The 12,157-nt window shown below is 44.7% G+C and overlaps 1 protein-coding gene across 1 annotated transcript in view; it reads right to left on the bottom strand.

The window, feature by feature from the left end:
- Positions 1-12,157, bottom strand: part of LOC143106190 (major histocompatibility complex class I-related protein 1-like) — a 29,650-nt gene that overhangs the window by 11,727 nt on the left and 5,766 nt on the right. Inside the window, exons 2-3 of the mRNA XM_076270405.1 lie at positions 8,612-8,878; positions 7,553-7,831 (exon numbers count right to left, since the gene is read on the bottom strand). Coding sequence (XP_076126520.1) covers positions 7,553-7,831; positions 8,612-8,878 — 546 coding nt within the window. The remainder of the gene's footprint in view (positions 1-7,552; positions 7,832-8,611; positions 8,879-12,157) is intronic.

Here is a 12,157-nt window from a genome sequence, read left to right as displayed (position 1 = left end):
TAAGGATTGGTCTGTGATCGACGTCAGCTCGCTCACCAGGGGAGCTCATCCTTAATGGTATCCAGGTATTTCTTTGGACTGTGACTGGTACACTGGTTGTTTTTTCTTTGGACTTAGTAAATGTAGAGACTCGGACGACGCAAGCAGTATTTCGTGGATTTCTTTCTTCTTCTGTGTTTTCATGGACTAAAAAAAAAAAAAAAAAAAAAAAAGTAGCCTAATGTTCTGGTGACGTCAACTTAAAAACATTATTAGTGAACTGTTGCTTATTGATGGATGTTATTGAACTCTGTGATTTAACACCATTTAATATCATTCTGATTTTGTTGTGATCCTGATTTTTTTTAAATTTTGCTTTGTGATATAACTGAAATATGGCAGAAGGGAAGACTTATTCACTTGGTAGTGAGGGTGATGATGGTGAGTGTACCTTTTCTGAGTACCTGTTAGGTAGGGGAAGGGGGGGTTTAATCCCACCCATAGAGACAAGGACACCAGGGCCTAGAGTCACAGTTTTAAGCACTCCACAGCTTACTTCTACTCGTTATGTGGATCGTGCTATACCTAGCCAAGCTGAGCAGAATCCAGATTTATGTTCACTACTCACACAATTAGCTGAAAAGCTAGGTGAATCCATCACAGCTAGGCTGCAGTCTGATAGGAGCACACACAGTGGTAATACTCCTTCACAGCCCTCTGACACTACACTACCCAATGTCAGCGTTGTAGTACAGAAGGACGCTAGGGAGCCCCCCATATTTAGGGGTGACAGCTCAGACAAATTCACCGTTCTTGAGTGGGAAAATCTGATGACTTCATACTTGAGGAAGCGTAACATTCCAGTCTATGAACACTCAGGAGAGATTATGGCAAAGCTTATGGGCAAAGCAGGTGATGTGGTGAGAATCAAGCTACGTAATGACAGATCTATTGATCACACTGCAAATCCTCATATGATTTTCAACATCTTGAAGCAGCATTTCAGCGAACAGTCTTATTCGAATATGCCCTTAGCTGACTTTTACAACACACTGCCGAAGCCAGATGAAGACGCCATGGATTATTGGATAAGGCTGAATAAGTCAGTGGATGTGGTGGATGAATGTTTGAAGAGACAGGGCCGTAGAATTGATGACCTAGGGCATGAGGTCAGTATGATGTTTGTCAAGCACTGCCCAGACCAGACTCTCGCAAGCGTGTTTAAGTTCAAGTCTGCGGATAAGTGGTCTGCCTGTGAAATCCAGGAGAGGCTTGACGAACGCATCCAGGAGAAGAAGACCCGAGGCCCTGTTGCCAAGCCTCTTGAGAGTGCTGCCACAGTGCGTAAAGTCCATTCCCAGAGTCAGGTACCAACAGTTGATAGTCCACCTGTTTCAGACACCTCTGCATCACCAATGCTACAACGGGCTGTACCAACGGTTGCTGGTGGTGATAACGATTGTATGAGGAGCTTAGTGAGTTTGTTGGACCGGCTAGTGATGCAAAATGCACAAGTGGCAGCTAATGCCAGAACCCAGCAGCGCTTCGGTCAGCACCCTGCAGTGCCTCAGTCCCAGGTGGTGTGCAGAGTTTGCAGTGCAAATGACCACTCAACGCTGTCTCACTGCAGACGGGAGAATAGATGTTTGAAGTGTTTGGCTACTGGTCACTGGAAGAAAGACTGTCCTCAGCAGACCAACAGGCGCCGCAATGGGCCCTCCGCTGGCGCTGGTGCTCAGGACCAGCAGTTAAACTACTAGACCCATACTTGGAGAGGGGCAGTGTGGGTGATTTAGACAACTCCCTCTCAGAAAGCAATAACTTAACTCACCTTTATGAAGATAGCTGTGCCAAGGCACCCAGTGGGTCCAGGGTAATTGTTCAGGCCACTCAGAAGATCCAAACTTTCTGCGAGTTGTTTTATGCATCCGTCCTTGTCAACCACAGTGTGCAGCTTAAAGGCATGCTGGACTGTGGTTCTATGGCGTGCAGTATCAGTGAGCATGCAGTAGAGAAACTCAGTTCTGCTGGTGTTTTGCCTGAGAAGCAGCGTTTAGAAGAGAACATCATGTTGGTTGGCTGTGGTGGTCTGCAGACCCGCCCAGAGGGTTTTTATGATCTAAAGATGCAGATTTATGGGGTTTGCTTTGTCGTGCCTACCTTGGTTGTGCCTGGCCAACCTGATGACCTCATCTTGGGCTCAAATGTTATCAAACACTTGCTTCATGACCTGAAGGGTGACAACAGCTATTGGGACCTTGCCTCCAGGCGTGAACATCAGTCTGACCCTAGGATTGAGCATTTCTTATCTATGTTCACCAATGTCGACCGCTGGAGAGGGGGTGCCATTCCTGACAAAATAGGCACTGTCAAGCTCACCCAGGCAGTGACTCTCCTGCCTAAGCATGAGCACTTGGTCTGGGGAAAACTCCCTGCTAATGTGCCTATGTCACCAGGAAGCACTGTAGTTATTGAGCCTACCAACTCCAAAGCTATGCCGCGAGACATTCTTGTGGGTCGTCTTGTTACGCCTCTCTGGGGTGATAGATGGGTGCCAATGACAGTGGTAAACCCCTCTGATAGAACTATTACACTGAAAAGGAACAGTAAACTGGCTGATGTGTCTCCATGCTTAGCGATTGAGGATCTGGAGGTTTTCCAGGGTCTGCATGTGGCAAGAGAGACACAAGTGTCTGACAAAGAGAAACAACGACTCGACCCCGCATCCAGTGCAAGTTCTACTGCTCGGCTGACCAGAAGTTTGTCAGAGTTGGGCTTGGGCGACATAGATGTTGACTCGTGTCAGGCAAGTGGAGCCTGTAAGTCCCGGCTTATGCAACTGCTGATTGATTATCAAGACATTTTTTCAAAGCACTCACTGGATTGTGGTGAGGTAAGGGGTTACACACATCGTATTCGTCTCACTGATGATCGTCCTTTCCGTCTACCATACAGGAGGGTGCCGCCAGCTCACTATCAGAAACTGAGGCAGGTTCTCACTGATATGGAGGAAACAGGGATCATCAGGAAGTCCTCAAGTGACTATGCTTCGCCTCTGGTGATGGTATGGAAGAAGGACGGCGGGTTGCGGATTTGCACCGACTTCAGATGGCTGAATGCCCGCACGCTGAAGGACGCCCACCCATTACCAAACCAGTCCCACTGCTTGGCTGCCCTTGGTGGCAATTGTTTCTTCAGCACCACCTCACCTCGGGTTTTTTTAACATCCCAATGCATGAAGACAACAAGAGATACACAGCTTTCACAACTCCTCTTGGACTCCATGAATACAATCGCATGCCCCAGGGTCTCTGCAACAGTCCCGCCTCTTTCATGAGAGTGATGACTGGAATCTTCGGGGACATGAACTTCTCAAAACTCCTGTGCTATCTTGACGATCTTCTTGTATTTGCCCCGACGGAGGACGAGGCCCTATCCAGACTTCAGACAGTGTTCCACAGGTTGCGGGAGAACAACCTTAAGCTGGCTCCGAAGAAGTGTCATCTGCTGCGGAAACAGGTCAGATTTCTTGGTCATGTCATTGATGGTGGGGGTGTGTCCGTCGATCCAGACAAAGTTGAGGTCATCAGTGCTATGAAGATCCAAGACCTCATGGAAGACAATGGGTGCACACCATCTGTGAAGAGAATCAGATCGTTCCTTGGCATGGTATTTTATTACCAACATTATATCCCGCAGTGTTCCTCCATTGCAAGGCCGTTGTTCGCCCTGACAGCTGGCCAGAAGAGACGGGGGAAGTCAGCTAAGGTCAAGAAGTCACAGGGGGTTTTCCGTAAGCTCACCCCTGCTGATTGGACTGATGAATGTCGGACCTCTTTTGACAAGTTAAAGTCCATGCTGCTGGAGGGTGTCATCCTTGCTCATCCAGACTTTGACGAACCGTTTATTTTGTCAGTTGATGCATCATTGGATGGACTTGGTGCTGTTTTGTCCCAGGTGCCTAAGGGAGAATGCATGGCCAGACCTGTTGCTTTCGCAAGCAAAACACTCAGCACGTCGCAGAGGAAGTATCCAGCCCATAAGACTGGAGTTTTTGGCTTTGAAGTGGAGTGTGTGTGAGAAATTCAGTCACTGGCTGAAGGGACGCAGCTTCACCGTTTGGACGGATAACAATCCGCTTACCTACCTGCTAACAAAGCCAAAGCTTGACGCATGTGAGATCCGTTGGGTGTCTAAGCTTGCTTCCTATTCATTTGATCTCAAGCACTTACCGGGAAAAAAGAATGTAGTGGCAGACACGTTGAGCCGTGACCCCTTTACCAAGTGCATTGGCCAGAGACTGCTCAAGGAGCCATACTCTACGCTCATTCTGGAGGCTGATGGGGTCGCAGAAGATTCTGTGTTAGATGTATTCAGAGTCAGCTGCCAGTCTCAAACCAGCAGACCAGCTAACAATCCAGGGACCTTGGGTGTGTGTAACGCGGCCGAGATCAGGGCTCTCTGTCAAGTCCACTGTGATTGGGATGATGCGGCAGAGACTAGGGCACTCCGCTTAACCCAACATGTTCAGCAACTTCCAGGTGGTCAGGATGAATTGCCCATGTTCTCAGCCCAGGAGTTACAGATGGGTCAAGAGCAGGACCCCTGCATCTTCAGGAAGCCACCATCTAGGCGTGAAAAGCACGGCGCTGATCCGAGGGTCCTTAGATTGTTCAAGCAATGGGACAAGCTGCGTGTCCATGATGGTGTCTTGTACAGGGTGACAAGAAATCCTCTGTCCAAGCTAAGAAGGTTTCAGTATGTGTTGCCTCAAAGTTTACGGGACAAGGCACTGTCTGGCATCCATGACTTGGCAGGTCATCAGGGTCAGGATCGTACGCTCTCACTTGCGAGGCAACGATTCTATTGGCCTGATATGGAGAAGTCTGTTCGGTCATATGTAAAATGTTGTCCAAGATGTGTGGTTGGAAAGTCACCAGAACCTGCTGCTCGTGCACCTCTAGAATCTATCAAGAGTTCCGCACCTATGGAGTTGGTGTGTGTGGATTTTTGGTCAGCAGATGACCGCAAGCACCGGTCTGTGGATGTATTAGTGGTCACCGACCATTTCACCAAACTCGCTCATGCGTTCCCTTATGCCAAGTCTCTGGTTTCCTGCTTGAAAAGTGCCATGGAAATCGCACAGAAGCATTCTTCCACAGAGCAGCAACACCAGGCCCAGCAGTATAACAGACGTGTCAAGGGCACCTACCTGTCTGTGGGTGATCGCGTCTTGGTAGCTAATAAAGGGGAGCGGGTAAGAAAGAAGTTGGCCGACAAATGGGAGGATGGGGTATATAAAGTTGTTGGTGTCAATCCCCGTGTGCATGTGTACAAAATACAAGATGCAAAAGGACACACAAGAGTTGTACACAGGAATCTTTTATTGGAAGTCAACTTTTTACCACTCCTTGAAGCGGTCCAAGACGAGAATGCTTCTACAGCTGACCTGTCAATGAATGATGAGGAGTCAGATCATGACAGTAATGGCAGTGGTGATGAAACGGGTTCAATGTCTGATACACTACCTCAGGTTGATGATGCCCAGGCTTTGCCAGTTTCTATGGATGGTGAGGTGCTTCAAGTCTCGCCACCTGAAGCCTCACACCAGTCCAGGTTGGCTAGTTCAGAGGAGCTGGTCCAGTCTGTTCCAGTATTCTGCCCTGCTGGTGCTATTGCAGACAGCCCGTCTGCTCCTCTTTCACCTGACAACACTTGCCCAGTTAACACTGATTCACATAGATACACTGGGGCTGATGGTTCTGTTAGGACACGTACTGGCAGGCTAGTGAAGTCAGTGAACAGATTGATAGAGTCTTTGGTTCAGAGACCGTTTTTGAAAGGATAAAACACCTTTAGTAAACAAGTTTCTCCTTTCTGACTTTTATGCATAAGGAGTGTTTATTATGTAAGTTTTATTTGTGTTTTTTTTCACAGTACAAGTTTTGATACATGTGAATGTGTTTATGTGGCAAGTATTTCTAGGGCCAAGTGTTGTGTGGCGTACTAGGCGTCATACTGTGCTAGGGGAATTTCGGACACCTGATCAATCTCTTTTCTTCCCTGAACCTTGTATGTGAGGTGACTTTTTAGTTGACATGTAGACTAGGTCTTTCTTTTCACTTGTGCCAGGGTGTGCCAGAGATAGATGCATTGCATATCTGACAATATAGTATTGATTGGGATTTTGGTGGATTTCAGGGGTGGTGAATGTAACCAGGTTAATATTGCATTTTATTTTGGAGGTTGAAATCTCACCAAAACCCTTCAACAGAGTGTATTATTCGTTGTACTATCATTTACTATGCATTTTTATTTTGGGACTTTTATTGTGAAAGCCAGATAAGCTTTCTCGTGTTGATTCCCGTTCTCTCGTCAGTTACCGCTAAACTTGACTGAGAGAGGTACGTATTAATACTGTTCGAATGAAAGTGTGATTTATTTATGTTATTATGGACTTACAGACAGGAACTTTAATCCATTAGAGTGTAGTGGTGTATCTATGCGGATTTATGTCTGTATATTTCATTTGTAATATTGAGACACTTTGGGGGAGAGCGAGCTAGTCCAGAAGTTTTCATTGTGTATATAATGCCGCCATTTCATCGTCTTGTGTATTGCATGATTAAGTTGGTTTTCTTTTGTGTTAGGCATTTTATGGATGAACGTGCGTGTGCTCTGCTCCTTTATGTTTCATTATACACCAGGTACGTGTTAATAAGGTGTACTGTACTCCCATACTATCACTGGTTATCTGTATATTCGTTCAGTAAGTGAGTTACCGCTAAACTTGACTGAGAGAGGCATTTTATGTATGAAGGTGCGTGTGCTCTGCTCCTTTATGTTTCATTATACACCAGATGCAGTTTGTGTGAACCAGTGGAACGAATAAACCTGTCAGTGGTCCATGAGTGTCCTGTGTCCAGCTTCACATTGTGCACAACACAAAGCAGAGCAGTCGGGGAAGCGCAGGCCAGAGCTTCACCCATTACATCAGCATGGCAATAACATCACCGTCCCATGAAGCTCCCTGTGTCCCAGTGTAGGGTAACCACCTCCACACATTTAGTTAACGTCCTGCTGTTAAGCCTGTGAGTCTGACTTGATTTTATTTTGTAGGTAAACTGAATCTTCGAGTCATCATTAATCAACAACCGAGTCGGTTGTAAGGGAATAACCATTTCTGAAACATTTGACAGTATAACAAATATAAAATTATGCTCTCTTATGGTTTAATGTCATCTAAAGCACACAGCAACTTTTTTACTTTCAATTATGCTCTCTTAGTGTGTGATGTCTTGTGTTTATGCTCTCTTAGTGTATGATGTCTTGTGTTTATGCTCTCTTAGCGTATGATGTCTTGTGTTTATGCTCTCTTAGCGTATGATGTCTTGTGTTTATGCTCTCTTAGTGTATGATGTCTTGTGTTTATGCTCTCTTAGCGTATGATGTCTTGTCTTTAGAGGGGCGTTTTGTCAGTATCATGTCACAGCACATCGTGTGCATAATCATTTGGCGGAAATCAACTGAGTGGGCCTACAGAGAAAGCTCACTGTTGTCAATCATACGTTACCTTTTTTCAGCACGCGATTCCTTTCTTTGGCCAGATGCTTTTTGAGAAGTTTGATGCAGGTGGGGCGATAGATAAATTTGCACAGGGAATCACTGCAGAACTCTGGAGTCCATAATGCACTATCTGTCCATTTCTGGTTAAAGTGAGCAGCGTCATGGTGTGCATTATAATACAGATCTTGAACAGTCTCCCCATTGTAAGCATCCGTAGTAATCATCAATCCTGGTTCATCATTGTCCAGTAGTTCACATCCAGCAGCTCTCTGGAAAGTGTGTGTATCTGGCAAACAAAAATGAATGTCTCCGGTTTACAAGTGGATACACAGATGCAGAAATTGTTTTACATAAACATTTGCAAAGAGAAAAAAATAGTATTCCTAAATTGTCTGAAGATTTGTAAGAATGTGTTCCTGTACAAAAGCGTTCCTCAAAATTGCTCAGTGAATTTATTAATGAATATTCAACACATGCTCATCTTTTATCAGTATTGCTCAGTGAATTTATTAATGAATCTATTCAACACATGCTCATCTTTTATCAGTATTGCTCAGTGAATTTATTAATGAATCTATTCAACGCATGCTCATCTCAGTGAGTTTATTAAGGAATTTATTCTGCTCATCTTTTATCAGTCTCAACTGTGCTGTACTGCAGTAAAGTTAGTTGAAAAAATAATAAAGTCAAATAAAAAAGCTAGAAAATATATTAAAACAAAAGTTTGATGTAAAAACCAAGCCTTTAAAAATCTACCATATGAGGGAAGGAGGAAGTCTCCATCCTGTTTAAATTGTGATTGTTAAATGAACGTTAAACTGAATTTACTGCAGTCTGTGCTGCTGCTGCCACCTGCAGGCCAAGTCCTAGCGGTGCAGCCTTAGATAACGTCTCTAAAATGCATCTTTAATGTAACAAGCCTTTCCCCAGTCCCCAGTCCTAGCTGTGCAGCCTTAGATAGATAGATAGATAAATAGATAGATACTTTATTGATCCCCAAGGGGAAATTCAAGATAACGTCTTGCATCTTTAATGTAACATGCCTTTCCCCAGTCCATCGGCTCACCATTTGTGTGGTTGAAATAGTTGTTCAGATAAGATGCTCGATTTTTCATGAGTTGAGAAAACAATCCAATAAAGTGTTCACCATAATAGATATCATGTTCATCAAAACTGCTGTTTGAGGCCTTATTAATGTCTTTGTGTAATATTTTGCGTTCATTTGAATCATAGTACCCAAACACAATATCATCCAAGATTGTATATCCTGAGTATTCTGGAAATGGAGTTCTTCCTCTGATGTATGTTGCCTTAATCCATAAGGAGTGAGAACCTGAGCATGGGGCACATTGAAGAGGGTGTTAGAAAACACTGATATCGGAACAGCCAGCATGGAGAAACCACCGATATGCTATAAATAATATAGATACACAATTCACACCAAAACATTGTATACAAAAAAAATAGCAACTGAAACATTACTTTGAGAAAAAATAACACCTTGTGCAATATCGCATGCCTTGAATACAGTAATTTTAATATGATTCTTCTTGCACAGTTTACACTGACAGTGATGAGTTCTGCTTCACTTGGATAAGATTTCTCCTTTTCAACAAGATGTGTGCTCTAATATTTCATGATGAGACAACAACACGTTACATTTATATAGCGCTTTTCTCAACACTAAGGGAAGGGGGGACCTCACTATCCACCAATGTGTAGCACCCACCAGGGTGATAATGAGGTAATGAGCCAATCACACTGGGGGATGATAAGGGGGCCAGATTGAATGAGCCAATCACACTGGGGGATGATTAGGGGGCCAGATTGAATGAGCCAATCACATTGGGGGATGATTACCAGAGAAGCACCTACTCTTTGCGATAAGTGGCATGGGATGTTTAATGACTACAGTAAGGACTTCAGTTTAACGTCTCATCTGAAGGACGGCATCTCCTACAGCAGCGGTTCCCAAACTTTTTTTCCCGCGTACCACCTGCTACATCCTGACTCGGCTCGCGTACCCCCACCATCTGAAAAGTAACACATTCTATTGACGCATTCCAGGCATCATGTTTAATTACCCTGGAAATCCAGAGTTCTCGCGAGAGCACAATGGAATTGTCTCTGCGAGGCACTCTGGCAAAGAGCAATGATGCACGTTACTTTTTCCCCAACATTCCGGGGAACCAGCTAAACTGATGAAGACAGCGCTGCAACGTTGGAGGACAGTACACATTGGTCGTAGTGTTATCCGATTGCGTCAAAGTAGAGTTGAGTCCAACTCTAGCCTCACGTCCTTCACAGTAACAGGACACAATATCTCTCCAACTCTAGCTTCACGTCCTTCACAGTAACAGGACACAATATCTCTCCAACTCTAGCCTCACGTCCTTCACAGTAACAGGACACAATAGTCCTTCACAGTAACAGGACACAATATCTCTCCAACTCTAGCTTCACGTCCTTCACAGTAACAGGACACAATATCTCTCCAACTCTAGCCTCGCCCGCCACTTGTCGTCTTCATATTGTTTCCTTTCAAATTTGTGATATCACTCAAGTCTTGCTTTAGTTAATTAGCAAGTTACTACCAGAAGCCAAAAATCTGACTCTCGCTCGCTCAAAAATGCCGTCATTTAGGCTACTTCTAAATATTCAACATAGTCAGGGAGATCAGTGCAGATCAGTTACAGTTGTAACAAAGGACATTTTGAAAGAGACCTGCTGCGTCTTCTTTGATAAGCAACATCAACCGCACTCATTGGGCTACAAATGTGTTTTGTTTATCTTCTATACATATTTGCATATATGCCCAATTGTAATTATGTTATTTTTCTACCATGCATGTGTAACCGGCAGAGCCACTGCTGTATTAAGTTTGTCCTCCTGCTTTTACCGTAGCTCATTTCCCCTTTGTCACGCCTTCCAGTTAGCTTCTAAGTGGCTAGGTTTCCTTAGCGGCAACACCATAGACATAATATACATAGACGCCGCATTGGCTGCTGGAAACAAGAAATGCGGCCGCCATCTTGGACCTGTCATACTCCTCATTGCGTTGCAGCAGAAAACACAAAATGACAGCACTGTGCAGCATGTTCCTGCTCAAATCGGCGGACCATACTCGGGGGATTTACTTTTCACAAGTAAGATTTAACATTACCGTACTATTGGTTGTATTTTGTATTTTCGAACAATGTGGCCTGTATCATAGCTACATGTATGACCTTTGCAGCAAAAAAAAACGCGTGAAATCTGTTCGGTATTCAGTGAGATATGATTAATTAAGTGCGCTGACAGCTCATTGCACCGGCCAAACAGATTACACTGAGTGGAGTGGATGACCGGTCCAAGATGGCGGCTCCAAATCTCGTCAGCGCTAGTAGGGAGCAGCGGTTGATGCGGCGTCTATGTATATTATGTCTATGGGCAACACCACTTTCTATAAAACAACAGGCTCACCGGTAGGCCAACTAAGATCCCTGGTTTCTGTAAACTCTGCCGATTCGGCTATCCTTGGCTCTCTGGGTGTTCGTCTGTGAAAGGTACATGCTATTGCCTCACCTGCTACACGATCATATGAATGTATTTAACTGTTTATCTGATGTTAAACTGTGGACAACAGGTGTCCTACTGTCGCTAGACGCTTCCGAGTGGTTGGTGGGTAGCCCTACTACTGAAGGTAATAGTACACTATTTTAATCATTGTTGTTCAACGTCAGGCTACCGTGTTTGTGAGGTTGTACATATATTTAATAGCCACATTGTAACGTAGGTCTCGGGCGAAGGACGGTTCAACGAAGCCCTGCACTGTTTACTAAGGAACCTAAGTTAGCCAACAGAGGTGAATTTATTTGTAACTCTCGTTTGGGGAGAAACATTTGCCTGTAAACTCCTTTGCTCTTATGTATGTCTGTTTACTACCCGTATGTGTTTGTTGCCGCTGTAGTATGGTGTAACATATGTGAGCTAATCATGTCCTCAGTCTATGATGCAAATGCCTGTCTCGCTGTATCTGACATATGCTTGTGTACAGCAGTGTTCTCACGCCGGCTTGTGGTGACGAGCGCCAGGGGTCCCCTTGCCATGTTGTGTTTGCTTTTAGGATGCACTGAGGTAAAGTAGAGTGATGCCTAGTGTGCTCGTGTAAATCCTGTCAATGGAAAACTGTTATTTGTTGATTGTGTATTGTTTATGGATGGCTGATTCTGACTAGTTTGTGTCTTCAGAACCAGTTGCCACTGCTGTTTTGCCTACTGTAAAATTAATGTAAAGTAGCTTTTGCCGTTTTGTTTGTTTTCTTTTCTGTTTAGTTGGTTTCATTTGGTATTATTTGACTTGGCCGTTACCTTTTAGCCTCCTGTTGCCTCTCTCCTTCACGGCATTAGGGCATGTGTGGTACTGGCTGCCCCAGTAGTTTGCTACCAATAACATCCTTCCTATTCAGCTTTGCTCTACTGTTTTCCCAGTCGCTGAGTGCTAACCATCCCCTCCCCCTTCTCTCTTCTCCAGAGTAATAGTGAAGCTGCTCACGGGGCAGGTCGCCGGATCTGAGTCCTCCTCTTCGCGCACTGCTCACAGTATTTTGTAGTGGTAACGTGCACCTCACCAT

Source organism: Alosa pseudoharengus, unplaced genomic scaffold, assembly GCF_046254945.1.
Source record: "Alosa pseudoharengus isolate Yale_2024_CS ecotype anadromous, Long Island Sound unplaced genomic scaffold, YU_APseudo_1.1 YU_APseudo_1.1_scf_6, whole genome shotgun sequence".
In the NCBI taxonomy this organism is placed as follows: domain Eukaryota; kingdom Metazoa; phylum Chordata; class Actinopteri; order Clupeiformes; family Clupeidae; genus Alosa; species Alosa pseudoharengus.
Note: the sequence above shows the minus strand (reverse complement) of the source record. Positions and strands in the feature narration are given on the sequence as shown.